General features: G+C 44.9%; 3 protein-coding genes across 3 annotated transcripts; 2 read left to right on the top strand and 1 right to left on the bottom strand.

The window, feature by feature from the left end:
- The first annotated feature begins 3,700 nt into the window (after positions 1–3,700).
- On the top strand, positions 3,701–16,199 carry htra1b (HtrA serine peptidase 1b). Its single transcript, XM_035145821.2, has 10 exons — positions 3,701–4,296; positions 8,190–8,289; positions 8,783–8,897; positions 9,003–9,092; positions 11,749–11,943; positions 12,429–12,461; positions 12,991–13,105; positions 13,816–13,873; positions 14,533–14,628; positions 15,620–16,199. The coding sequence occupies exons 1-10, from the start codon at positions 3,837–3,839 to the stop codon at positions 15,786–15,788; spliced, it is 1,431 nt and encodes a 476-aa protein (XP_035001712.1). The 5' UTR covers positions 3,701–3,836; the 3' UTR covers positions 15,789–16,199.
- Positions 16,200–18,223: 2,024 nt separating this feature from the next.
- Positions 18,224–23,438, bottom strand: c21h10orf88 (chromosome 21 C10orf88 homolog). Its single transcript, XM_035145823.2, has 9 exons — positions 23,181–23,438; positions 22,676–22,841; positions 22,350–22,535; positions 22,161–22,230; positions 21,804–21,995; positions 21,562–21,690; positions 21,354–21,474; positions 20,951–21,152; positions 18,224–19,226 (listed from the first exon to the last, which is right to left on the bottom strand). The coding sequence occupies exons 2-9, from the start codon at positions 22,810–22,812 to the stop codon at positions 19,004–19,006; spliced, it is 1,260 nt and encodes a 419-aa protein (XP_035001714.2). The 5' UTR covers positions 22,813–22,841; positions 23,181–23,438; the 3' UTR covers positions 18,224–19,003.
- Positions 23,362–27,113, top strand: asb3 (ankyrin repeat and SOCS box containing 3). Its single transcript, XM_047338254.1, has 10 exons — positions 23,362–23,447; positions 23,603–23,849; positions 24,423–24,596; positions 24,720–24,832; positions 24,916–25,048; positions 25,218–25,395; positions 25,822–26,040; positions 26,128–26,430; positions 26,507–26,640; positions 26,731–27,113. The coding sequence occupies exons 2-10, from the start codon at positions 23,606–23,608 to the stop codon at positions 26,910–26,912; spliced, it is 1,680 nt and encodes a 559-aa protein (XP_047194210.1). The 5' UTR covers positions 23,362–23,447; positions 23,603–23,605; the 3' UTR covers positions 26,913–27,113.
- Positions 27,114–27,616: the final 503 nt, after the last annotated feature.

Genomic DNA, 27,616 nt, shown 5'->3' with positions numbered 1-27,616 from the left:
TTGTTCCTTATGTTGTTGGGGAACACATTCACAGGACTCTGTCAAGGCCCCTTGAGCTCCTCTCAAAGCCAGTAGAAGGTCTTCAAGGACCACTGGTCAGTGGAACTCATTCAAGGATCTTTGAACTCCATTAAAACACAATGAAGAGTCACTGGAATTGCACCAATGAAACCAATTGCAGGCTCCATGGACCTCTTACAGGACCAGACCACTTCCCTGGCCAGTTGGATCACACTCCCCTGGAAGTGAGTAATGACTGGAATCCTTGAGGGGGTCACTGGACGTCCCTCAACGATCTTAAGAACTCATCAATAACCCATTGATCGTATCAAGTGAAGACCATCAGGACCACTGGATCCCCAGTAAGGATGAATAAAGCCCCTTCAAGAATCCATCAAACTCTTTCGAGACCCCTTCAATACCCAATTCTACCCCTTCTTCTGTGGAAACCCTTCACAGATCACCAGACATGCCAACTGGAGCCCCATCAAAGATTGGTGAAACCATTTCTATGACAACTGACCCCCATTTAAAGACCTCTGGAACCTGTTCAGAAACCCTGGACCACTGGTACATCCTGGACGTACACATGTCCTCCTCCTGTCGGTGAGTCCTGGGATCATCCCTCGTCAAACCTCTCTACGTCTCTATGGCGATGAGGGTGGCAACAGCAGTACATACAAACAGAGACAGAACGATGGATGAACTCCGGTCTGCTTCACTTCCCTCAGACCGATGAGCTGCAGCAGGAGCAGCTGAGCTGCCCTGAGGGTCCAGAGCCGTCACATCCACTGACAGGACGTTTATAAAGTATGTGGGTGGAAGAGTCTCAGTAGTGACCTCTAGAGGTGGAGCAGCGCCCTGTGGCAAACTCGGCATTGAACGCTTGGCCACATACAACATGTGGGCAGGGGATTGAACCGACAACCCTGTGAGGTGTGGATGAGCCACAGCCGGGTCAAGGTGAATCAATCAGGTCAGTGAATGACATGAAATGAATGATCCAGGATCACAGGTGATGGAAGTGGTGCAGTGGAGGATCCACATGTTTAACATGTTAAACATGTTAAACTTCTCATTTCAAACCCTGACTCACTTTCAGCTCTACGTACAGTGAACACATGGACATTGAGTCTTACAGTCACTCACTTTGTCCCATTTGTGTGAATAAGTCCTCTCTCTTGTCCTTTGTCAGTCAGAACTTGTCATTGCATTAACTCCCCTCACACACACCCAGTGGAACACACACACCCTTCACAGATCCGACTCTGGGTGGGTTCCCTTCCCTTCCTCCTGCAGCTGTAGCTCTGAAACGCAGCAGCTGCTGCAGACGTCTGACCAGCAGCAGCTCTGAGTCGAGCTGGAGGGGAAGCAAGTAAAACCCACAGAGAATTCTCAGACACAATCCAGCGTGTGGGGACACATGTAGTGTTTTTATAGGGTTAGGGTTATTAAAGAAACGTGGATTCAAATACAAAAGAACATTTAAGCCCGACCTGGATCTTTTGTTTTGAAAAGCCTCTCTCTGCCCTTTGTCTGAGTCACGTTTAGGATCCAAAGAAAATATGAATAACACCGGAGATGATCTTACTCTTTTATGAAAATGAAATTTATGATTCAGTTCCAACAAAATATTTTTCCTACAGTCCCCAACACGTCGTCCGTATCAGAGGAAGCAGCTGCTTCAGGCCTCAGGGCAAAAAGCCTAAAGGTCCCAACGCTGTAGAGAAATGAATGTTTTCTAACGTGTAGAAGAATAAAGTCACTGCTTTGAAACACGACTGAGATGTTACAGCAGGGACACAGAGACAGAGACAGAGAGGAGACAGGAGGACGTCTTCAGGGTTTCATAGTAAACACGAGCAGTGAAGTTTAAAGTGGCAGAGACGAGAGCAGAGTCTGGAAGTGAAGCAGCTGAGGTGATTTGTAGAAGTCAGGGAAAGAGTTTTTCACTTTGTTTCTCCAAACGAGGTGAACGGACGAACACGAGGCCGAACATCACAGGTCTGAGGCCGGTGAGTGTTTCAGGAGCTCAGGCATCAGAGAGTTCCTCTGTAACATCATCACACAGAGGGAGAGACCTGCAGGCTGCTGTGGATTCACTGACTGATGACGAGTCTCAGGGTCGATCCCCCACAGACATGAACACTGCTGATCCATCCTGTGATGTCACAGAGCAATCCATAGTTTCCTAAACAGCTGCAGCATCGACCCACCAGTGATGTCAGAGCTCAGCTCCGACGTCACCGGAGAGGAGACGGACTGAGAGACTCAACATGAAGTTTTATTGAGATAGATGTCAAATCAACTCTAACTTCATTATTTTCTAGTAATATAAAAAAAATCACATGTGAGCCGATAAGTAAATAAGTTGATTCATTCTGAGGGGAAATGTAAAAAAGATGGAGGATGATTCTCTCTCACTCTGCAGGTTGTTGACACAAGAGTTAACTGGACTTTCTGATAATTATGAATCTCATAATGAAATGTGTAAAATGTGATTCCTTGATTTGGTGAAACAGTTGAATTTGTAGATGAAGACTTTGATATGGTTGAATTCTTCTTGTCCTATTTGTTGTCGTCTAATGGAGCAGATTCACCTGTTTCCTGTTCAAACCTCTGACAGGAAACTTCTCTTTTCATTTGTGAGTAATGTTCATTTCTTCTCAGTTTGAAAAAAGATCCTTTATAAAATCTGTAAAAACACATAAAAATTTTTAACGTAGAAAAACGTGCAACAACCTCAGCTGCTCAGATCCTCAGAACGAGTTGATTGAATCGTTGAATTGACTTGTTACCAGCGCTCAGTGACTGGAAGTGAATGGGAGCAGCAGCAGTGGACGGTTACGAAACACAGAGAGTAGAGGACATGGAAACAACTGAGGACGTCAGTGGGACTTTAAAAACTGAGGAGACGAGGAAACACTGTATGACTCACTGAGAGAATTAGTTAAACTGTATAATATAAACCAGAGGTTCATGGAGCTGACTGAGGTAAACACTGTCGACCCAGTGCAGAGTGGGAATCACACGTGAGCTGATTTGGGCCATTTCATCGTTTACCACATGATCCAGTTCAGGTTCAGGTCCAGACCACATCTCTCCTGCAGATCCACAAGGAGCCAGCACGGAGCCACCTTGTTATTTTGAGTTGGAAACTACAGGTTCACTTGAAGGACAAAGAAGTGAAGGTGCCTCAAAGTTCCATCAAGCACTTGAGCAGCCTCAGATCTTTCCCAGCGTGCACATCATCACACACGTGCACATCATCACACTCGTGCACATCATCACACTCATGCACATCATCACACACATGCACATCATCACACACATGCACATCATCACACACGTGCACATCATCACACATGCACATCATCACACTCATGCACATCATCACACTCGTGCACATCATCACACTCGTGCACATCATCACACACGTGCACATCATCACACTCATGCACATCATCACACTCGTGCACATCATCACACATGCACATCATCACACTCGTGCACATCATCACACTCATGCACATCATCACACACATGCACATCATCACACTCGTGCACATCATCACACATGCACATCATCACACACGTGCACATCATCACACACGTGCACATCACTTCACCTCCCATCATCCCCTCCTCTCCCCTCACACGCGTCACACACGCCCACCAATCGTGTCCCGTGTTTCTCCTGCAGCTTTATAAACCAGAGCAGCTCCACTCTGTCCCCACTACACCCTTTAAAGTTTCCCACACAGCTGATAGATCTGATAACTGGTTTCCAGTCCAGCTCCTGGTTCCTGGTCCCCGTTGAGTCAGTCCAGTCCACCATGCGTCTCCAGCCGGTCCTGTGCGTCGTGGCCCTGCTGGCCTCCTCCTGTCCGGGGGCCGAGGCGCGGATCACCAAGCGCTTCGCCATCGGCTGCCCGGAGAAGTGCGACAAGTCCGGGTGCGCGCCGGTCCCCGCGGACTGTCTGTCCGGGGACGCGCTGGACCGGTGCGACTGCTGCCCGGCGTGCGCGTCCGGCGAGGCCGAGCAGTGCGGCGGCCCCGGAGACCGGGAGTGCGCGGAGGGGATGGAGTGCGTGGTGACCGACGGCGTGGAGGTGTCCGCCACCGTCAGGCGGAGGGGCAAGGCCGGCGTGTGCGCGTGCACCAGCCCCGAGCCGGTGTGCGGCAGCGACGGGGTCTCGTACCAGAACATCTGCGAACTGAAGCGGGTCAGTACCCGGGCCACGAAGCTGCAGCAGCCGCCGGTGATCTTCATCCAGAGAGGCGCGTGTGGCAAAGGTAAGAGAGGTGCGTGCGTGTGTGTGTGTGCGTGTGCGTGTGTGTGCGTGTGTGTGTGTGAGTGAATACACAGGAACAGTGAAGAGAGAGCAGGACTCTGGAAGTCATCCAATAACTTCTTACAAAACCAGAAGTTTGATAACAGAAATATTTTAGGGTGTGTGTGTGTGTGTGTGTGTGTTGGATCTACACAAACTGAACCTTCTCCTTTTCCAGATTATTTTCTCATTTCCTCAAACCTTCAATAGAAATGATTTTTAAATAATTCTGTGACCTCAGAAACTCCATCTCCTCCCATAAAGATCCATAAAGATCCATAAAGATCCATAAAGATCCACCTAGCATCATCAGCACCACAGAGATTCTAGATATCTAGTATATACAGATATATATATACTATAGTATATATATCTATATATAAATATAGATATCTTATCTGAACATCATTACTCTGAATATCAGAATAGTTGATTAACTGTCAGTTGATTCACTGTCAGTTGATTCACTGTCAGTTGATTAACTGCTGTGTTGAGGGATAATCAGTCTTAAGCTGCAGTTCTTCTTACGGCCAGTAGGTGTTGCACCAAGTAAACTCTGCCTACATTGAATTAAATGTAAAACTCACATGTTTAACCTTTCTCTCTCTGTGGCATCACTCCATTCTTCTCACTGCAAACTAAAAAATGGGGTTGTTTCCCACCTCTCTCTCTCACACACACACACACACACACACACACACACACACACACACACACACGCACACACACTCATTGGTGTTATCCAAGGCCACATCAAATGTCTTGAAATTCCAGCCAGGAAGTCCTGCCCTTTGCCGCAAAAACTAAAAAACAGTTTCCCCCTGAGAGTGAAAGAGTGATGACAGCTTATATTAAGGAGCAAGCACACACACACACACACACACACACACACACACACACACACACACACACACACACACACACACACTGAAGCTGCAGCTGTAAACACACCAGTTTGCTGATGAACCTTGATTCAGTCAAAGTTCAACACTCCACCACTTCTTTCCTTCTTTTGCTGACATCTCACTATTTCTCCTCTTTCTTCACCTTTTCCTCTTCTTCTTCATGTTCTTCCTCATCTTCCTCATCCCTCTGCCTCATCTTCACCCCCATCTCTTCAGGGATAGAAAAAAAGATTCTCTCATTATTATAACATTTTCATTAAGCTTCTTGTTTTCTCGTCATCATGTCCTCACTTGTCTCCTCTTCTCTACTTCCATCTCTCGTTCTTTGTCACTTTGTCACTTTCTCTCTCCAGCTGTCTGTTTCATCTCCTTCCCTTTCTCTTCTCCTCTTTCCTTTCCTTCCCTCCTCTCCACGTTTCTAGTTCCCTCTCCAAACGAGTTTCGTGAATCCCTTCTTTCTGGGTATTTGAGCCGAGGACAGAAATCTGGAAGATGTCAGTGTCAGTGTCACACAAACACAAACCACGTTCAGTCTGTTGTCGTGATTCATCTCTTGGAGCTGATGGGGGGGGGGTTGTGTAACGGACCAAACAGGAACAGATCTGGGTCAGAGACTTTTTTTTAATCCCGATTTGAACGGATCAAATTGTCTTTTCCTTCATTTTGCTGCTTCCTGTGCAGACTTGTGAAGTTTGTCAGATTGGCAGGCTTAGACACAGCATCAACAAAACACAGGCGCACGGTGACTCAACTCTTTCAGGAACTGGAGGAATTCTCTTCCCAGTTCAGGCTCGTCCAGCTCGTAATGAGATTTCTTATAAAGTGCAAAGCAAGGTAACGTCTGGTTTTCATGGATGGTTTGTTTGAGCTCCAAAAACCACTTTAACCAGTTCTACACTTAGTTATACTTAGTGTAGAACTGGTTAAAACACAGATTTGTTCACCTACAAATTGTTCCGACCTTTAAACCGTCACTTTCCAGACGTCCTCTGGTTTAGTTTTCTGTTTTAATTAAAGAATGTAATAATCAGTAGTTTGAAGTCAGTGACACAGAGAAATAAGATGTAAGCCGGCTGGATGCACACAATCATATGGGTTCTTTGGAGTTTTAGAAAAAAGATCAATATGAACTATGATATTTGATAATGTGAAAATGCACTTGAACTCGTCGTTGGTGCTTTCAAGGTCACGTACGTCTGAGTTCTGATTGTCGACCTGTAGCTGGTAGAACTTTGTTTCACCTGCAGCGTGTTCAGGATGTTTCTGACTGGCTCCATTCAGCTAAACCTCAAAGCTGCAGCAGCTGGCACACCACTGATCCTGCAGACACACACACACACACACACACACACACACACACACACACACACACACACACACACACACACACACACACACACACACACACACACAGACACACACACAGTGTCTTCCAGACGCTCAGGTGCAGCCGGGGCTGAGGTGGGATTCAGACTCAGGCTCAGGGCTAAGGGTTAGGGCTAAATTTAAGTTTACTGTAACTTTATTAAATCAAATTTAAACTCTTCAGATACATTGGTGACATCTTGAATATTTGAAACTTGCCTCAGACACACAGCAGCATCTGTATGGAGTTTAACTGCTGATGGGGAAAGATGATGGTAAATCCAGAGGTGAGGGGCACCTCTGGATGTGGACTGTTCTGAATCACATGCTGTAAAATACAGTGACACACACACACACACACACACACACACACACACACACACACACACACACACTTCCATATGCAGGGTTGGAGAACGTGCTGCTGCAGGTTTGTTTTTGAGCCAGAAACATTTTATCAGTGGAGATTCCACCGACTGGACCTATTGAACCAGTGCAGACGATGGGATGTGATCACTATGTGGAGCGATAAGATCTGAACACAGCTGAGATCTGAGGACACGTCTTCACTGGTTCTTCACTCTGTCAGCTGTGAAGTTTAAACTTTTATTCCTTCAGCCTAAAGACTTCATATTCATCTCATTCTGATTTATAGAAGAACAGCTGATGTTACTGCTGATTTATTAAACTGATAAAGGCTGAAAGGTTCAATGCATGAAACATTAAAGTTCTATATGACATGATGATAAGCCTGTCTCTCCCTTTAGACCTTTAGAGTTCAGATGACAACCTGAGCAGGATCAGCTTGTTGTGTTTTCTGAGGATAAGTTGGGTTCATTTAAAGTCCACGGTCGTCTGATTGATGAAAGTCTTCATCATAAACACACATGTCTTTGTTTGGTCTTATCATCTGAATGTGCTGTCTTTACATCTCACTGCTCTGAGAAAACATGTTTCCAGGCTCAGAGCTGAACCTACAGTAACTGGTTCCAGCAGGTCGAGTGGGAGGGGCCGCTTTATAAAGGAGCAGGGAAACGAGAGGAGAAAGATCTGCAGCTGTGACAGATGTTGGTTGCTTATGTTGGGTGACAGTGGTTACGTGTGAAATATTAGAATTATGTCAGAAAACATCCCAACGTGTCCTCCTCTGCCGTCTCCCCGCGTCTTTTCAGCCTCTGAGTCATTTCCTTTGTTTTACAAGCTTCAGTGGAGCCACAGAAAGTGTCCAGCTGCTGTCAGACCCACAGTTTAGATCCTGCACATCTGGATCAGGTCAAACACAGCAGCCACAGTTTGGGTCACATCTCGCTGCGCCGCGTTCCGTTGTCATGCTTCTGAGGAAACTCATACAGAGCCCCCCCCCCCCGATCACGGACAACGAGTGGTGATGTTCTCAGAGACATTCAGGCGCTAAAGTTTTTATCCAACCTGGCAACGCAAGGCCACAATTTTCTCCTTGGTCACTGTGGTCTGAGCGTGCGTGTGCGTGTGTGTGTGTGTGTGTGTGTGTGTGTGTGTGTGTGTGTGTGTGTGTGTGTGTGTGTGTGTGTGTTACAGCTTGATGACAGTGTGTTTTCTCTCTCAGGTCAGGAGGACCCCGACAGTCTTCGTTACAAGTACAACTTCATCGCTGACGTGGTGGAGAAGATTGCACCGGCTGTGGTTCATATTGAACTGTACCGCAAGTGAGACATGCTTCCTGATTCACACACACACACACACACACACACACACACACACACACACACACACACACACACACACACCAAGGTCAGAAGGTAGTGGTATTTCACTTTATTGTCACTGACAGTTCTGGGTTAGGACTGATTCTCGTCTTAAAGGACAATAAAAAAAACATTATCTTTCTGTTGCAATTCCAACATGTTGCACATGAAACCTCAGATTCCACAGAAGTGCTGCGTTCATGTAATGGTGGAAGAGTGGAGGAGCTTCCAGGCCGAGGTGGTTACCACCCCCTGTGGGGGTTGTGGTCTCACCTCATAAGAAACTACATTATTTTTATCATGTTCCATATTTGGACCAGTGAGACTTCAGGTTCCATCAGTTTACCTTTTAAAGAAAGGGTTGTCTCTTGTGTTGAGATTCATTTCGGTGAGTTAAACGCCGACAGCGCCCATGTTTGATGACCTCGTTTATTTTGTCTCTGTCTCTGCTCAGGATGATCTTTTCCAAGCGGGAGGTGGCGGTCGCCAGCGGCTCCGGGTTCATCGTGTCAGAGGACGGACTCATCGTCACCAACGCCCACGTCGTGGCCAATAAGCACAGAGTAAAGGTACGCAATGAAACACATGGTAAAAGTGAAACATGTTAACAATATCTTTTATCCACAAAAATAAGATCTAAGGAAACAGGATGGTGTTTTCTCCTCATCCTCCAGGTGGAGCTGAAGAGCGGAGCCACATTTGATGCAAAGATTAAAGACGTGGACGAGAAGGCCGACATCGCTCTGATCGAGATCGATGCACCGGTGAGTAGTGAGGGGGGGGGAGACAAACAGATGGGGGGTCTTTGTAGGGGCTGTGTTTTATCTTCACTGTGTCGTCCAAATTGCCTCGACATTATGAAATGTTAAATTCTTCATTGAGGCGTCCACCTCTCCGTCGTGCGTCATGACGGATGTAATGTAATTGTTTCAGTAAACTATGTAAACTCTTCGTGCTCATACCGTTCCTATCACTTGTGTAACGTGTGGAGAAGCTGAGGAGAATGTGCAGAGGAGCGATCAGGTGTTGACAGACACTGGAAGCTGCTTCACTGCTTATACAACACTCAGGTCATTGTAACGTGGCCTGTGTACGATATCATGATATCACTCATTATCTCATTCATACAAGAGTCTCCACTGATTTGATTCAATTATGAGAAGTGAGGATATTTATTTGTATTCATTCAGAAGAAACCTGATCTTGACTTTGATGTATAATTTTTCATCTTTATCAGGTTTATGATCCGTCTGCTTCAGCTCTGTGTTGTCCTTGGTCCCCGTGTTCCTCTTAGACTGATAACTTGGTTTTTCTTTATTTCTTTACTTTTCCAAAACAAATTCAGGTATTTGTTCTTCTTTTGAAAATGTGCTTTTCATAAACCTTCCCTGAAGGAAAAGCCTGGTTTTAATTTTGGCTAAGTGCGATGTTTGAGGGAAGTCACCTCAGCACAATAATGTAATGAGTCATGAAAGTGGATCAGTGTGGAGCAGGTCAGGAGACAGAGGAACGTTTTCATGTGGGTTTTATTCTCTCACAACATGGATTCAACTCAACAAACACGTTCATGGATATCATCAAACGGTCTGAAGGTACATTTTGAAAGAAGAAATCGTTCCATGTGTTCACATCTGCTCTGGAGTTAGAGGACCTCACAGTAAATGTCTTAACAAATCCTTTGTGACTGATTTTGAACTGAACCACGTAAACTGGCTCAGTCAGCCTCTTGTGGAGCTCAGTCAGCACAGCTGTCACTCACGCTGCATTAACTCTTAATTAAAAGACAAAAACCACAAAACCATCATCCTGCGATGACTCACTCACGGATAATGGGCTCGTTGTGTTTGCTTGTTTGAGCTGGTTTCGTTCTGGGCTGAAGACGAGAGTTTGAACCAGAAACCTTCTGAATCAAGGACTGAACATGTGAGTCCATGACATGTCTGGGCCGAGCTTCGAGGTGTAACTGAAACTTGGGGCATGAAATTGTGCAGAAATCCACAAACTGCTCAGCACTTGTGGTCGAGGTCAACATCACCCTCACAAAATAACATGAGGCAACTGCACTTGTGCAAAATATAACTGATATCGCTCCATCCTCCTACACATCCCATCACAATACACACACAATATGTTGTGCAATAAGTATTCCCCTCTGCAGCCATGCTCTCTCTCTCCGTCTGTTGAGCACAGTGGCTTCAGGTGACGAGATGAGAAGGTGTGAAAGTGTTGGAAACAGCAGTTGCCTGCAGGTCAGTGTTAAGTGTGTTGAGGTGTAATGAGTGTTTTCCGATGGAGCTGCCAGACGTGCAGTTGCATGTTCGGGTTCTGCTTCATCAAGGATTTGTGGAAGCACAGCACACACATGGATTTGTCTCACGAAGATCAGAGAAGAGGACGAGGGGGACGAGCCGAAGCTCTTAGTTCTTGTTGTGGTCTGTGAGTTTAGTGTCTTTGTCGTGTTCTGCTGCGTCAGCGTCTCTTAAATCCCGGCTGTGTCTCTGTAATCTCTCCTCGGACTAAACGCCGTCGTCCTGAAACCACAGAGCAGGAAACGTGGTGATTTTCTCCGCAGGCTGTTCGTTGGACGGAGGCTCCGGGCGGTTCGAGCTCTGGTGGAGCTTCAGCACAACAGAGGAGCTTTATGTTTAACGGAGAAAAGCTGGGATCAGCTGAATGAATCCTTTCAGGACTTGTTTGTGTTTACTGCTGCTCCTTCAGGAGCGAGCTGGTGCGTGTGCGTGGTCGTGGATTGACCTCGTTATATTTATTAATATTTATTCCCCTGACAGAACACATTAAAGATACAGATCATATCTGCACAACTGAAAATAGATTTGATGTTCACATGAACATGTTGTTTATTTGTTTGTTGATTCATATTTTTATTAGTAATTTGACTTCGTATCATTTCATAGAACAATAATATTACACAACTTTATTATAATATCAAAACAAATTCTGTTGACAGTTTAAAAACGATGATGTTGAATGAGAGAGATTTTCTTCCTCGTTGGTTTTCTGGAAACGTCTTCATCACTAGCACAGGAGACAGTAATGTAATTTTCTTTAAGGCCCTTTAAGGTTATTGTGGCTCAATCCACCTTCACTTCGATAATCCTACACATACTCCACAAGCGAGTCGTCCTCGTGGAGATTCACACTTTGAGTTCGGGTTGTGGATGAAGAGCTGACTCAGCTCTCCACAGGAAATCCACACCTCCAGGTTTACAGAGAAGAATCTGGTGTTTGACAGACATGTATGAGACGGCTTCAACTCTTGTTTGTCTTTGTCAGTTATAAATCTCATAAGTTTATTACCCGTTCACTGTCTTTGACATTTGAACATGTAGAGTTTGTACCTCAAGCTGAATCCTTCCTTCAACCATATTTCCTTCTCTCCGTTTCCTCCTCGTGGAGCAGATGAAGCTGCCGGTGCTGCTGCTCGGCCGCTCGTCGGACCTGCGGCCCGGTGAGTTCGTGGTGGCCATCGGCAGCCCCTTCTCCCTGCAGAACACCGTCACCACGGGCATCGTCAGCACCACCCAGAGGGGAGGCAAGGAGCTGGGCCTCCGAAACTCTGACATGGACTACATCCAGACCGACGCCATCATCAATGTGAGTGAAGGGACGGGACAACAGAGAGACAGGCCCTGAGGCGGGAATAAGAAACTGTGTGGGGAGAGAAATAAGAGAACTGTGCGGCTTCTCATGACGTTCAGCACTTTGATTCCCTAAAGTCTCCAAATTCTGCAAAAGTGAACATGACATGACCTATTTTCCGGTTTATGATAACCATGTGTGAGTTTGACCGTGTCTGAAACAGCCCGAGGTTATTCTGTCTCAGTTCCACGGCTTCCTGACTCATCACAATCCTCCACATTGATCTGCTCACTGGCTGCTTGTCGAAGCTGTGAGAGAATCCAAAAACCAACATTAGGGAAAGGTCATCGAAGTGAACAGTGACTTGTAACTGATCCACTAATACAAAGCTCATCAATCAGTGCAAATCATCTATCACATCAGGAATAATCCTAAACCAACTCGTTAGGATTCTTACATCCTGTGTTTGCTTATTTCTTTTCTTATATGTTTTCTTGCAGTACGGCAACTCAGGAGGACCACTAGTCAATCTGGTAAGTGAAAGAACCTTTTTGTCCTTATATCCTCATTCTATTCAAGAAGTATTGTTTTACTATTTACTAGACTTTGAATATGATAATATTCAGTATGTTGATAATAAAAAACTATTCTTATATTTTGCTTGAGTAGCTATTGTATGTTTTGTAACACAAAGGTAACTCAAATTCAAGGTCATTTTACTGTTACATCACCTCGCGACAGAAGAAACAGACGCTGAGCTTCTTGTGACTGGGACGACGTCCACGTCTCAAAACAGGGACGAACGTGATCTCATATAAACAAACACCAAAGCTCATGAATCCCTATAGGGAAGTTAAATAAAGAGTTTAGGTAACGTTTGGCAAAAAGATCTCAACCACAGCCGACTGTGATTATGAGTCTGTTTCCACCGAGCTGTTACCAAGAACAACGTGGCTTCAGCACAACTGTTTTACAAGCTTCATGTCCAGACTTGAGTTTAACTGTGTGTGTGTGCGTGTGTGTGTGTGTGTGTGTGTGTGTCTGTGTGTGTCTGTCGTGCAGGACGGAGAGGTGATTGGCATCAACACTCTGAAGGTCACAGCAGGAATCTCCTTCGCCATCCCCTCCGTCAAGATCAGGCAGTTTCTGGCAGAGTCACATGAGAGACAGATCAAAGGTTTGCACCAGCTTCACCCAATTTATTATTTATCGAATATTTCTATTTACTCTTATATTCGTCTAATAATCACATGTTGTATCATCACACAGAAAGGGACCTTCAATGCTTTTTCAAGAGAACCACACATAGTAGATTAGATTAGTTAAATATGGATGAGGGACATTTATCATTTGGATGTTAGTCAGTTAGTTAAATCTTAATAAACAGGCTGGTTGCTGTTCGACTGCTTGTTTGAATCTGATCATCTTTATTTTGGAGCTCATTCTGAGAACATCCCAGAAACAGGGATGTTCTCAGAATGAGCTCATGTTGGGATGGGTCACTACTTGTAATGAAAACTATAAAAATAAAAACTCTTATCCTTACAGTTTGTTAGCAGTAAATCAAAGATGCTTCAGCAGCTTGTAAAACTGCCTATTTAAGATCAGATTATGAATCTGAATTTCCTCTGCGGAGCCAAAGATATATTAACAGCATGTGTGTGTTTTATTGTCTGTTTACTCAGCATCATTACAGAGTTTAGAGGATTGTTTTCCATTTTTATTGTCAGACATTCTATTAAATATCTATAAAATGCTTTTATTAAGTTGTTAATGTTGATGATACCTGACAGAGATGTTTTTCTGGACTTGATTCCTATAGTAAAAGAAGATTATTCATTCAAAATGAACAATGAGGAAACTAATCACCGTGTTTCCGTTCTCCAGGTAAAACTTACACAAAGAAGAAATACATTGGTGTTAAAATGATGACTCTCACTCCAGCGTAAGTTCTTCTCCTGCTCTAGATAATACTTTATTTAAACACTGCTTGTGAACGGTAGCACATCCACTAAAGAGTCAGACTCCAATCTTCACACATGTAGAGAGGATGAAACAACATTATTGTTTCATTAACCTAATCATTGTATTTACTAGTGAGATGAATAAATCTGATCAATCTCCCCACATCCTTTAAACGGGCGTGTCTCAATCCCAACGTTCATAACGAAGGGTGGTGATCGTATTGAAAAGTGAGCTCAGCTTCAGATGAGCAGTTTGAACAGGAATGTGAATCCGCCCAGCCCTCGTCTGTCAGGTCAGAAAACCCCCCCCAGCCTCTGACGTCCCACGGGCGAGAGGCCGGGTCCACCCTGGTCAGGTCACCAGTCTCCGAGGAAAACAACCAGTCACACATTAACCCATTAACTTAGGCTGAATGTCTTTGTGGGAAGAAAACTCAGAAACGCACGAGGAAAACATACAAGTTCACTCGAAGCTTAACGATATTTAAATAAGCTCTGATCACTGACACCATAGCTGATGAATGCAGTGGTCTCTGATCACGGTGCATCTTGCCTTCCAGCTCAATTCAAACCTTGTGTTTGGAGGAGAGTTTGTCTCAAAGCTCATGTTTCTGTTGTTTCCCTCCTCGTCTTCCCTCAGGTTGGCCAACGAGCTGAAGGAGAGACATTCGGACTTCCCAGACGTCACCTCCGGGGCTTATGTCATCGAGGTCATCAGCAGGACTCCAGCGGAGGCGTGAGTGGCTCGTCACCTACTCCCACGTTACGTAGCTGCCAATGCCACAAACTGACAAACTGTGTTTTACTAACAGGTTCAAAGATTCTGAGTTTGATCTGAGACATGTTTCACTTATTCAGTAACAAGGCTTCTCACAGTGTGCGTGAGAATTCAGGAAAGTGTTTGGAGTCTCACTCCTGCAGAATATCCTTTACCCTGGAAAGTTTGGTGGTTACTTTAATGAAAAGCTTGTTGAAGTCAAACAGCTTGCACCTGAGGAAACAGCAGAAAGTTTACGTGTTGTCTGGTGGTTTACGTGGAGCACAGGGAGGAGTCAGGGCCAAGGTCTGGTCCTGCTGAACGGACATTAGTCAGGTTCGAACTTTCTGTGTGAGAAGGATACAGAAAGTTGACTCCAGGTTTTGAAGCTGCTGAAAAGCCGGCAGTGAAGACAGAATCAGAAAGTGTCCCACCCTGTCAGACTCCTCCAGAGGACAAGCTGCGCCAGTCAGAGCAGATCCGGATTCCTCTCTGGCCTCATCTCCCTCAGCCCAGAAAGTCAAACCTCTAGAAGTGAGAACACAAACGATGGGTTGGTAAAATGATGAGATTCAGATGAGCATCAAAATACACAATGCTCCATATTTGCAGCCCACAATATAAAGTAGTGGCTGTTTGTCAGACTGGTGTCCAGGAAGTCAGCTGGGCTCGTCTCCATCAGCCCCTCGCGACCCCGGAGGATGAACAGTGTAACTAATGGAAGCCACATGCACTCGTGCCCCAGCACATGTGGAAGGTTTGATTCATTCACATAGAAAGAGGTGGTTTATGAGACCAGATCAAAGACTTAGTCATGATAATAACACTGATTTCCCAACATGAATCAATATCCTTACCAGCCTTTGTACGAAGTTCTAGAAGTTCACAGATCAGTATTTAAAGGATCAATCCTGTTGTTCTTATTGATTATTTGATATTAATTAACCTTGAGGTTCTCTCTCGCCCTCAGTGCTGGCCTGCAGGAGAGTGACGTCATCATCAGCATCAACGGCGAGCGCGTCTCCTCGGCCAGCGATGTCAGCGCCGCCATAAAGAGGGACGACACGCTGCGGGCGGTGGTGAGGCGAGGCAACGAGGACGTGCTGCTCACCATCGTCCCCGAGGAGATCGAACCTTGACCTCAGACAAACAACTCCACAGCTCGAGCTGCTTCTCAGTGTTTTTCAACCAATCAGGAACACTTTGAAAAACCAAGCAACCTATCAGGGCCACACCTGCTGTGTTTAAGAACTTGTAGTTATTAGTACTACGACTTCTCTTCAGTGCCGTCACGTGTCTTCACAGGTCCGACCTCACGACCCTGGAGCTGAACGTTCTTCTCAACGTGGTTTGACTTCTTCCTCTAATCCTCCGTCTACTTTCCACCATCACAGACCGTTTTGTTCCACTAACACAATCTCACGACTGAGCAGTTATTGCAGGTCACCATAGTTCTGTTTGTTCTTGAGGGAATATTTTTTAATAGTATTTTTGTTTCTACGTGTTTGTTGACAATTTTTTCTAAAAAGGGAATAAATACATTTTTTTAAGGTGTTGTCTTTATTAACAGTGTTGGTGTCAAAAGTTTCAGTTCAGAGTTTGAACAACTGAGTTTTGTACTAACTTGAATATTCTCTAAACATGTTTTCTCATTTCTATGTTAAAATGTTTTGGTTAATAACAATTAAAACTCCTCCTAAAAGAATGAAACTCATAATTCACAGGAAGGAGTTCCTCAAGGAGCCGTTACAGATCCTGGAGCTTCTGAGGACATGTTGAGGTTTCTTGAACCTCTTTTTCTGCATCATCACTTAATCACTACTCTTCTCTAAAGTTAATCTTTCCACTAAAATACAATTTCAATTCCTTGTATTCACAACATATTTCACTTTTGTTGTGAAGTTAGTAAACTGGCTGCTGAACCTGCTGTAGAAATGGATTTAACAACTGAAGAGGAGTCGAGTGAACTTTAGACTCAATAACTTGATCAAATCAAAACAAGCAGGTTTGAAAGATGCTGCAGCTATAAATCTACAAATGAAACCACATGAGTGAACCATTACTTCTGAGTATAATATCTCCATTAAAGATATTATACAGGAAACTGAATCCCTGAACGCCGCCGGACGCCAAGTTGTGTTCACAAGGAGACGGAGAAAACAAGTTGAGAAATCATCATCATCATCATCATCATCATCATCGCTCAAACATCTTGTTCTGTGAGTGAAACACTGAGTTCAACACTGCATGACTCAATCTGCTGGCCCTGTGTGTGTGTGTGTGTGTGTGTGTGTGTGTGTGTGTGGCCCACTGGAGCAGAGGTGTTGTGTAACACTGAGTGATGTGAGCTCTGAGCAGGTTCCTGCTGCAGGTCAACTGATGTAAGCCAGCACCATGTTTAACACAGAGAACATCTATAAACTAAATTCATCTTCTTTTACATCTACTGTTCCTCTTTTGAGATTCGTACGTCTTCTTGTTGTAGTTCAGTTCGTTCTGGTTCAGTAGTTGTGTCTAAATGTCCATATTATAAGATAAACGAGCATCTACTGTGGAAACATTAGAATTAAACTCCTCATCTTTTTTTAATCTGGTCAAAACAAGTTCCACAAGTCAAATGAATGAATCCTGAGGTCTGGGTGAGGACAGGCCCGAGGACGGCTCGAAACAGAAGACTGGCGTCTCCCATGTTTGTCCTGTTGCTACTTGAATTAAATCACTAATTTGTGCAGCCTGGTTAAAGTTGGTTCCCTCAGATCAATCTTTTTAATTCTACTTTGAGATCGAACAGTCGACGGCTGTTTCCAATGTCAACAATGAACGTTCAATCTCAGCTTTTACACCAACTTGGACGAGAAGTCCTTCCAATAAATGGAAACTAGGCAGCTGCATCTGCCAAAGAGAGATTGTGTGATATGAGACAATTATTACTGTTGAATTCCATCGTTTCATTCCTAAATTCCTGCTGGGATGACATTTCCCAGCTGGAGAAGTTCAGTTTTCCTCTCCGACCTCACGGGATGAAGCAGTGACCCAGTTTCTCCTGTTTCACGAAACACATTTTCTTCCACGACTCTGCTGCTGACTCCACATTTGTGACAAAACATCCGCACATCATTTTATAATTTGCTGTCCTCCTCACGGGTGTCTGACCCACTTCATTTGTGATGACTGAGGTCTTCCAGCAGGATCCTCCTCAGATATCTTCAGTCCGGACTCTCTCTCCACATGAGGAGCCCGTGACCTCGGTGGTTCGAACCCATGTGTGACTCAGCGTTCCTGGAAGGCCCTGGAGGAAACATCAGCTTCGTTGATTTTCGCTTGCGGGAAACTCATGAGCAACATTTTCCTCTGTCATTGTTACCTTCAAAAAATATCAATAAACTAGCTTTGTCAACTTTAAATGAATTTTCTGACTCATGCTTCAGTCAAATCGAGGCCAAAGGATTTTTCTGATTAGTTACCACAGTTATTCAAAATGTGTCTGTTCCTTCTGCAAAATACTTACTGTTGAAATTCACTTCTGTGCAACAGTACGGTGGAATAAACAGTTACTAAACAATAAAAGAGTACATTTATCTGTATAAATATATTTTTATTTGCTATTTACATTAGTACAGTTATTAAAATCATCCATGTCACAGGTCAAGTCATTTTAAAGTTTACATGGCAAGATAAGCTTTATGTTACAGACATTAAAACATTACAGTGTCATATTAAAATAACACCTTAATCAGTTACAGCCTCTTTAATACACTCTTTAGTTATTCGGTTTTCAAACTGGACTGAACAATTCAGACCCGACGAACCGAAACAGATCAGTGCAGTTACAGTTTATACTGAGAAGGTGAGTGTTGTGATCCTTATTGTGTTAGAACTGCTGAGCATCAAACACCACTGCCATGAAACCTGCTCCTCACGTTCCTCTGGCTGAACGTTTCCTCCCAGTTCTACTTTATTTTCTCTTTTTCTAAACTAAATATTGGATTTCTGGAGCTGGAACTTCTTTGTTTCTGAAGTTGAAACTATAACAACATCAGGCTGATGAGACAATCGGTGCATTGAGGACATTCACTTAACTACAGATAAAAGACAGAGAAACCGTCACAGACATGAGATCTTTAGTGGTGGTGATGGTTTCTTCCATCTACTGAGAAACCTCTGGTTTGACCTTCAGCAGATTATTACAGTTATTGAGTTAATGTTGTTCATATTTCTCATTTGAACCTTTGACTGTGTCTTTGTTAGTGCCTGCCTGCTTCCTGCTCTGCCCCCCCGCTGACACTAGGGTCTGGTCTGAGGGGCAGCGAGGCCCCAGGTCACATGATAGGTTAGTCTGTTAGCAGCTCTGAGCTCAGTGCGTGGCCGGGGGCGGAGCGCTCGGCTCCACCGGGCCGCTGGACGCTGCTCCTCCTGCTGAGCTGCTCATTCCTCCCTGGTTCAGAGCCGCCAGCGGCAGGGCGCTCAGCAGGGCCTTCTCCAACTTCTGCTCCAGAGCGTCCAGGCGACGGTCCACGTGCTCCTTCAGCCTCTGCTCCATCTCCTCTAGACGCCGCTCCATGGCTGAGTCCAACTCCCTGTGGAGCGGGGGGGGACAACAGGACAGCATTGATTTTAAAGGAAAGTGTCTTCAGAGAAAGAGTTCGGGTCCAAAACGAGGCACAAAAATCATGGATCTAAACTAAAATAAATATAAAGTGACCTGTTCAAGATAAGACAAAGACAAATGCTTGAATCATTAATAATCATCAGATATCAGTTTGATAACCTCAGTTCATACATCCACAGAAAACCTCGTCTGAACAGGAGCGTCAGTTTCTGCTGCCTTTCTCAGAAGCTGTTAACACCAGCTGCCACTTGGTAACGGTGATAATAAATTGACTATGTGACTCGATATTGGTGTTAAAAAAGAGAAGAGAACATTTAGGAGGTGATAGAAAGGTGAGCAACGACAGATTCATGAACACGAACACATCAGAGACCAAAACTCAGATATAAGCACCAGCACTAAGTCAACCACCCAGCGAGTGACGAGCATCTTCCTCCTTTAACCTCAAAATCCTTCAGCATCCGTCCTCCTCATGAAACTCAGACAGCTGAGCTAACGTGTGATCCTCACCACCAGGAGGGAAAGTTCAAAAACAGGATTCACAAAACATCTCTTCTTCCAGCTCCTCAAACATTTTGCACTATCTTTCCATACAAGGTGAACGAACAACTAAATGCAACCTCGTGCATTCGTCAAAGTTATTCTGGCAAATGTGGGAAACTGAAACATTTTCAAAAGGATACTGAGATTATTATAAAGTCAGAAAAAAGTGTTATCAGCAGCTTTGAAACAAACAACACTCAAGTTCCACTTTGTGCTGCCAAACCTTTTCTCATGGAAGAGATTAGCTTTCCTTCTGTTCTAGTATCAAACTGTAAATATGTCCGCGGTTGACAAGATGACGGATGTGTTGTGGTGAAGACGTACCGCTGAGCCGCTGTCCTCTCTGCTCTGTGGAGTCAGACTCCGCTGACTCTCTCTCAGCCCACATGTGCTGCTCTGACAAAGAGCCTCATTTATCAAACTCGTGGCTCCGCTTCAAAAAGACATTTTTCACTTTTCAAGCTAAGATCAGCTGTAAATCAAGTGAGCTCATTCTGAGCCTTTTCATCAGTATCAGCTAAATCTGTAATTTATTCTTTGGTGCGGTGTGTAGCGGTCGATTCACACATTCAGTGCTAATAAATGAACCTATTGTCTCAGTGTCCGTCCTGCGTGGTGGACAAGCACTGACCCAGCCCGGATCATTCTGTGTAGTCTGTCCTTCACTAACCACAATGGGTACCAGAATGAACTTCAGTGATTATTTTCAAATTGATTTCACACGATGCTGAACTGGGTCTTAATCCAGATTGAGGAGTTTGAGAGTCACAGTGTTGTCACTTTAAAAGTCCTCAAAACAAGAAGTAGAGTCAAAAATGAGTCTGACTTGATGAAACTAAATTCAAAAAGGTTTTGTGATCTAAAAATCGATCACAGCATTTCTGACATTTGCTGTCATGTGAGTGTTTAGCTACAGTATCCGAGCACTAACATCTTTCTGACACAAGGTGGAGCTAGATCATCAACATGGAGCTACTACCTGGACATGGGTTCGATGTTAGAGGCGTGAGAGAAGTCAGGATGAATTCATAGTTACTCTGAGCAGCAGCAGCAAGATGATATTAAAACAAAAAAACATGATCCACACAAACTAAAAGTGAAATATTGATAAAGCTCATCGTCAGGAGCGACTCAGTGAAATCCTCTCACCAGGTGCCGTTCCTCATCTGCCTCTCCTTCTCCGCGGCAGCACCATCCAGTCTCAGCTGCGTCACCTGACCGCAGACGCTCTGGAGCACGGGCAGGAACTCGGGGCCCGAGTTCAACGCCTGTCCATGTTGACCTTTCAGGAACTGTGACATCATCTCTGCCAGGTGGGCGTGGTTCACCAGGCTCCTGTTATCACCGCTGGCTAAAAGACAGGAGAGGATTTTATCCACACTGAAAACTGGTTTGTTGAAAGGGACTAAGCTGTGAATCATCTCACTTTTTCATCTCATCACAAACTGAAATTCTATTCTGCATTCAGATCAAGTCAGAAACAATGTACCTCCACATCGGAGACAGGTCTACTCCCTGGGGATTTCCTTGCACAGTCTTACTTCTCTTTTACCTGAGTTCTCAGTGTTGATGTCAGACAGTACGGAGTCTGGAGAGGAGGTGGAGCCGGTGGACATCGCTCCGTTCTCAGACACCGGAGTTCCGTCTGCAGGGCTGATGAAGCCCAGTGGAGGCTAAACATAGAAACATGTTTGAGCAGTGACAGAGGGACCAATCTGCTGTGGCATAAGAGCAAACAACAGCACGGATAAGACTGATACCGTGGATCCTGCAGACTGGTTTTGGTTGCTGAAGGCTGCTGGGGAGGTGTTGGCTCCTCGAGCCAGGACAGACAAAGCTCCACCACCCATCAGGAGAGGCAGGAAACCACCCAGAGAGCTGGTCTGGTTCTGGAATGAGACACACGCCGTTGGTTTAGTCTTTAACTTATGTTAATGTTGTATTTCCTCTGATCACCTCTTGAGTTTTAATAGAAATATGTTCATTGCTCCTTTACATCCACCTTTTGTTGGAAATGGACCATTTCCATGAGGTTCTGGGCTCCAGGTGAGAGGCTCGTTCCCATCTCTTCAACCAGACACTGCACCTGCTCCATGTTAATGCCAGGGCCACGGACCGGGCCGGGCTGCAGCTGCTGGAGACCCACGAAGACTCGACAAACCAAGACACTGCTTCTACCGGCCAGGGACAGCAGCTAGGAGACAGAGACAGATGATCCAACTGAGCTCAGTCATATGTAGTTATCATTGTAACGGGATGAAAAGCTGTTGGGTCCAAGGCGCTTGCAGGTGGAGTCGCCATTAAAACAGTTTACATGACACATGATGATGTTCTGTTTGTGAGCCTGAGTGTTGCTCACCTTCACTTCACAAGCAGAAGATGGGAGATCCAGGATCAGCTGCTTCCTGTAGAAAGGTCCTCTGTCTTCACTGCGAGAAGAAAGCAGAAGAGAAGCTGCTGCAAACACTCCAGACATTTATCAGAACAAGAATTTATCAGACATTTATCTGTATATTCTCTTATGGTATCTCGACTGTATTCAACACACTTGTCTTGCTGGACGCTCTCGTCCCTCTCCCCCCGAACCGTCCCACAGTATTCTCCTGTCTGGTTGTACAGCTCCATGGTCCGAGCCTCGCTGATGACCAGCAGGCGGCTGATGGCAGCAGAGGAGCTGCAGCAGACTGTCAGGACACAGGGAGACCCTTCCTCTGTCTGCTCCAGCAGCACAGGACTGCACCAGAGAGACATGAGTGTGTATGTGCATTCAGATCAGTCATCAGGTGGTGACACACACACACACAACTCCTCAAGCATCACTTCTTACACCGTGATTTGACCTTACCACACTAAGTCCAGCTGAATACTTCTTACCGGTTTGTCTCGTCTCCCTGGGACGGACCCAGCTCCTCCTCTCCATCACGGACGTGCACAGGAAGCAGGACATCAGCCAGGTGATGTCCCGGAGAACAAACCCAGGCAGCTCCGCTCTTCACTGAGATGTCCACCATGATGCTGCTGAGGCCACAGGGACGGTAACCTACCAGGAGACAAGGTAGGAGACAAGGTAGGAGACAAGAGTGAACAAGAAGAATGAGGAGACAAGGCTGCATGAAGTCAGGACAGAAGAGAAAGTAGGAGGATGAACCTTCAGCCCAAACATTACAGATTTATCTGACACAATGAAACCTAACGACTTGTCTAGAATCTGGATTTTTCATTTGGACCTTTTATATTTGCTGCATTATGTGAAAAACAGCATCTTACACTTCTCATAGGTTCTGTTTGATGTCGAGATGAACAGTTAAATATTAATAATAACCTCTGAGCTCCTGTCACTGGGTCATCAAGCAGCAGATGTGCTAACAGTCACATTTACCTTCAACCCGCCGCGTTCAGCTCGTGTCCCTCAGGTTTATGAATTGTCTCCTTCGCATTTCTTCAAACTCATTAAAAAGACAGTTGATCTCACTCGTATCGTAGATATCGGTAATAACCGAACCGCTGATTTTAACGGGAATTAGCTGCTAAAGCTAAATCTACGCGTCGGATCACTGCCGCAGCCGCGTCGCTGCGCCTGGTGACGCGTTGTTGTGGTGTGACGTCAGTAAGCGGCGACTCCCGAAATGACAGTTGACGACACTGAGTAAGGAAAAGCAGCTTTTATCCTCGTTAAACTGTCAAAGTGTCACAGAAAGTACAACTCAAAGGACTCGGGGAGTTTAGCAGCTTTGTTATTCATGTGAATCCTGACGCATGAAGACATTTAGTTGGTTTTGATGTCTCCTGTCCCTGTGGCAGACGATGGACTTCACGGAGTGCTACGGAGACACCGTGTCCGGTGTCGCGGCCGCGGCCCGGTCCGGCTGCAGGCAGCGGCTGAGGCGGCTGATCCGCGGCGGCCACAGCCTGGACTGTCGGGACAACCGCGGCTGGGTCGCCCTGCACGAGGCTGCAGCCGCCGGGAGGGCCGGGTGTGTGCAGGAGGTGCTGTCTGCAGCCGGCGGGAGGGCCGGGTGTGTGCAGGAGGTGCTGTCTGCAGCCGGCGGTGAGACAAGGGCCTGATACCGGGGGGGGGGTTTGTCTTCTCCTGGTAGGAGATGATTTCTTTATTGCAAATCTGAAAGAAACACACAACCACTTCAGGAGTTGTATCGTTATAGATGTAACGGACGTTTCACCTCTCACCCAGGTGGTGTCTCCAGGTCCTCAGATATATATCAGGACCTGGATGAATGAGAATCTGCACAAACTACTGTTCAGAATCTGGGATTGCTGACCAAAATAGCTAATTTTCTTCATAACAGCTGTTCAAAACCTAGATGCACTGATTCTAAAAGAAATGAAACAGAGAAATGCACCAAATCCTGAAATTCTAGAAGCTGTAGTGCCGGAGAAGGTTTGGATTTCTTTTAACTTAACTATTCTTTTTGGACCTGTCTCTAAATTGGACCAACTGTGCAGAATTTCAATTTACACTTGTATAAAACAGAGGAAAGTTAGTAATCAGCCATCAAAATAATCGACTAAACAATGACTCCCTCTCTCCTTTCTGTGCTAGTTCATGAATTTTCCTTAAAGTTGAGAAACTGTTGAACTGATTCCTTCTGTGTGGAAGCAGGAGGCTCCTCACGTGGCTGCCGTGCTCAGTATGTGAACTCTCTGACCCACGAGGGGGAATCTGCTTGTTACCTGGCAGCACAGCGTGGCCACCTGGCAGTGGTCCGACTCCTCCTCAAGGCACACACCGACATCAACCAGCTAACGAACGACTCGTCCTGTCCTCTGTATGCAGGTACAACATGTGTATCAAACTGATGTGAATTGATGGGTTTTTATTTTATCTTTGGGTTGGTAATGTTAAACTCTCTTGGATTCATTCTATCTCTAGTATTTATCAGCTTCTGATTTCCTTCAGCCGTAGAAGGCGGACACAAGGAGGTGGTGGAGCTGCTGGTTCGTAAAGGTGCAGAAGTCAACAGGACACACACGCCGTCGTGCTGGACCTGCCTTCATCAAGCTGTTTTCAAGGTTATTGTTAAAATCACACGCACACACTCAACTCTCTGTGTTGCATCTGAACTAGTAATGAACATAAAGCTTTACTCCCCAAGGGTCACGGTGATATTGTGCGCATTCTGGTTAATGTCTGCCACCTGGAGGCGCTAGACGACCACAATATCTCGCCTCTGTTTGTGGCTGCTCAGTATGGAAAGCAGGAATGCCTTGAAATCCTCATTAATGCAGGTAAATAGTTGTTTATTCCTCAGGCCTTCGTACGTGTACTCATTTATTCATTGCTTCAATATGTAGCAATTGACAGCTGCTGTCTCTGCCCCTTATCTCTTAAATCAGCAATAAAATAAAATAAAATCAATCAGAATTGTGTTTGATTTGTTAGTTTTTTTTACTTTAGGTGCCAATGTGAACATCCAGGCAGCCGATCTGGCCACACCCCTGCTGATCGCCTCTCAGGAGGGCCACCAGGCATGTGTGGACCTGTTGTTGGACCATGGGGCCGATCCTAACAAAGACTGCAGTAGTAACTGGCCCCAGCTTCCCATTCATGCTGCTGCTGAGTTTGGTCATATCGGGTACTGCACTAACCCTAACCCCTAATTGATGTGTTGTTGGTCAGTGTATTAGAGTAAAACCCCTGAACAAGAAGCAGCATCACTGGGTTGTGAACTGAGATGAGTGATTATTGTCTTTATAGAGTCAACTAATGATTCTTCTCTTTATTGATTTGACAGCTTCAGTATTGTCTAAGATATCCAGTGATAAAACACAAAGAGAAGAGAAGCAAATTATCATTATTGAGAAGCTGCAACCAAAGAATGTTTGACATGTTTTTTAATAAATAACTGAGATGAATCAGTTTTCAAAGCTTTTGAACAATTTCGTCTCATTGCTGTCGTTTATATTTTCTGATTCTAAAACACATTCTACCGTTGTATGATGATACTGTATCATATAACTGTATCCATGTTTTTTTAACCTTTGTAATTCTGTTGATCCAGTGTCCTCAGGCGGCTGATTGCTGTTACGGATCGTGTGTGTGACCGTGACGATAACATGGTAAGTCCATTGTACGTAGCGATCCACAGCCATCAGAACAGGTGTGTGGAGCTGCTCTTAAGGGAAGGTTATAGTCCAAATGCCCAAGACTGCACACGAAGCCTGGGCCTCTCTTCCCCACTCTCCTTCGCCTTGTGCCATTCATCCACCCAACCATACAGGTTTGTAAAGCAGCAGATTGAACCAACTCACTCAAATAAAAATAAAACAGATGTTAAACCCGTTGATCATGATTAAATCTCTTTCAGTGAATGTGTGAGGTTGCTGGTAGCTGCTGGAGTCCGTTTGGCTGAGGAGACCTGGATTCCTGCCTTGGCCACAGATAAAACCGACCTGCTGGAGCTGATTCTGGAGCACAGATTGATCCCTCGACCCGACACTTTGACCCGACACTGTTCTGTGTCGCATCATCCTGGGAAAACTGTGTTAACGCTGCAGGAACTGAGGGAGCTGATCTGTGTGGCACTCAACCAAGTACGTTTTGCTGCCTGCTGGCTTCCCCTGCTTCTGAAGGCGGGACTGGAACCTTCTCTACTGCTTCAACCACACATGTAAGGTTCTCCACTCACTCTGACACGTTTATGGACAGTTATCAGAGGGAGGTTCTTGACCGGTGTTCCTTTGTAGGTTGGAACATGCAGACAGTGATGCGTTGAACTACTTCCTGCAGTTTGTCAACTGGTCAACTTTGTCTGCTCCTTTAAAACAAATCCTGTTTCAAAGAAAAGTGGAAAAGACCTGGGAACCATTTCCAGATTTTGGTACAATCACAAAATATACACTTACAATTTGCTTCTATTCCGTAGTAAACTTTATATAGTAACTATTTTTATTGTCTTTCCTTCCTCCAGATTCCATTCCCCATCTTTCTCATATCTGCCGGCTGAAGCTCAGGGCAGTGCTAGGACCAGATCGACTGATGAGGACCAGTGCCGTCCAGCAGCTCCCTGTTCCCTCCCTTCTTCACAGCTTCCTTCAATTCAGGGACGTCCCAGAAGCTTCCCTCTCCCGCCCGCCGGCATCACCACTTTGAGATCGAATGTGGGTTTTCCCCGGTGCACACCAACATAGACATGTTCTATAAGCCCCAGTTTTTACCTCGATGTTGCTTCAAGGTTGTCAAAATCATCTGATTTCCCACAGTTTGACACACACTTACATACAAACTGCTTTATGTAAAAATATATTGAGATAACAATGTTTTTTTTTTAACCGATGTTGCCTTAAGTTGTTATAAATGTTTAAGACTGAAATAAATACTTTGTCCAAAGTCTGTTCCTGAAAATCTATGATTATCTCCAAAAGAGAACAGTAGATTCTCCTCCAGTGGAAAAGCAGCATCATGAAGCTTTAAAGGTTTTTATTCCAACATTATTTCCAGTTTGAGTGAGTAGCGACATCTTGGGACAAGCACTGACTGAAAATCACTCTTAGAACCAACCTCACCTCATTTTAAATCTTAATTTGACATCATTTAATGTGATAATAATAATAAAGCTATGCCTCCACAGCTTTAAAAGGAGAAGAGTATAAAGACCTCCTCATGACGACTCCAGAAGATTCATGAGTCGCAATGGGCTTTGTTTTTGACCCGCACATAGATTAAGCTTTTTATAGATAAGTAATAATGACACATCTAGATATCATTGAAATAATTAATAAATGCAAACCCTCCCTAAAAAGTTTGGATGATGATAAAGTTTCTCAAAACTTCATCGTAAAGATAAAATGTTTCAT

Source organism: Hippoglossus stenolepis, chromosome 21 (genome assembly GCF_022539355.2).
Source record: "Hippoglossus stenolepis isolate QCI-W04-F060 chromosome 21, HSTE1.2, whole genome shotgun sequence".
Taxonomy (NCBI): Eukaryota; Metazoa; Chordata; class Actinopteri; order Pleuronectiformes; family Pleuronectidae; genus Hippoglossus; species Hippoglossus stenolepis.
The sequence above is the reverse complement of the archived record's forward strand: the minus strand, read 5'-3'. Positions and strand labels throughout refer to the sequence as shown.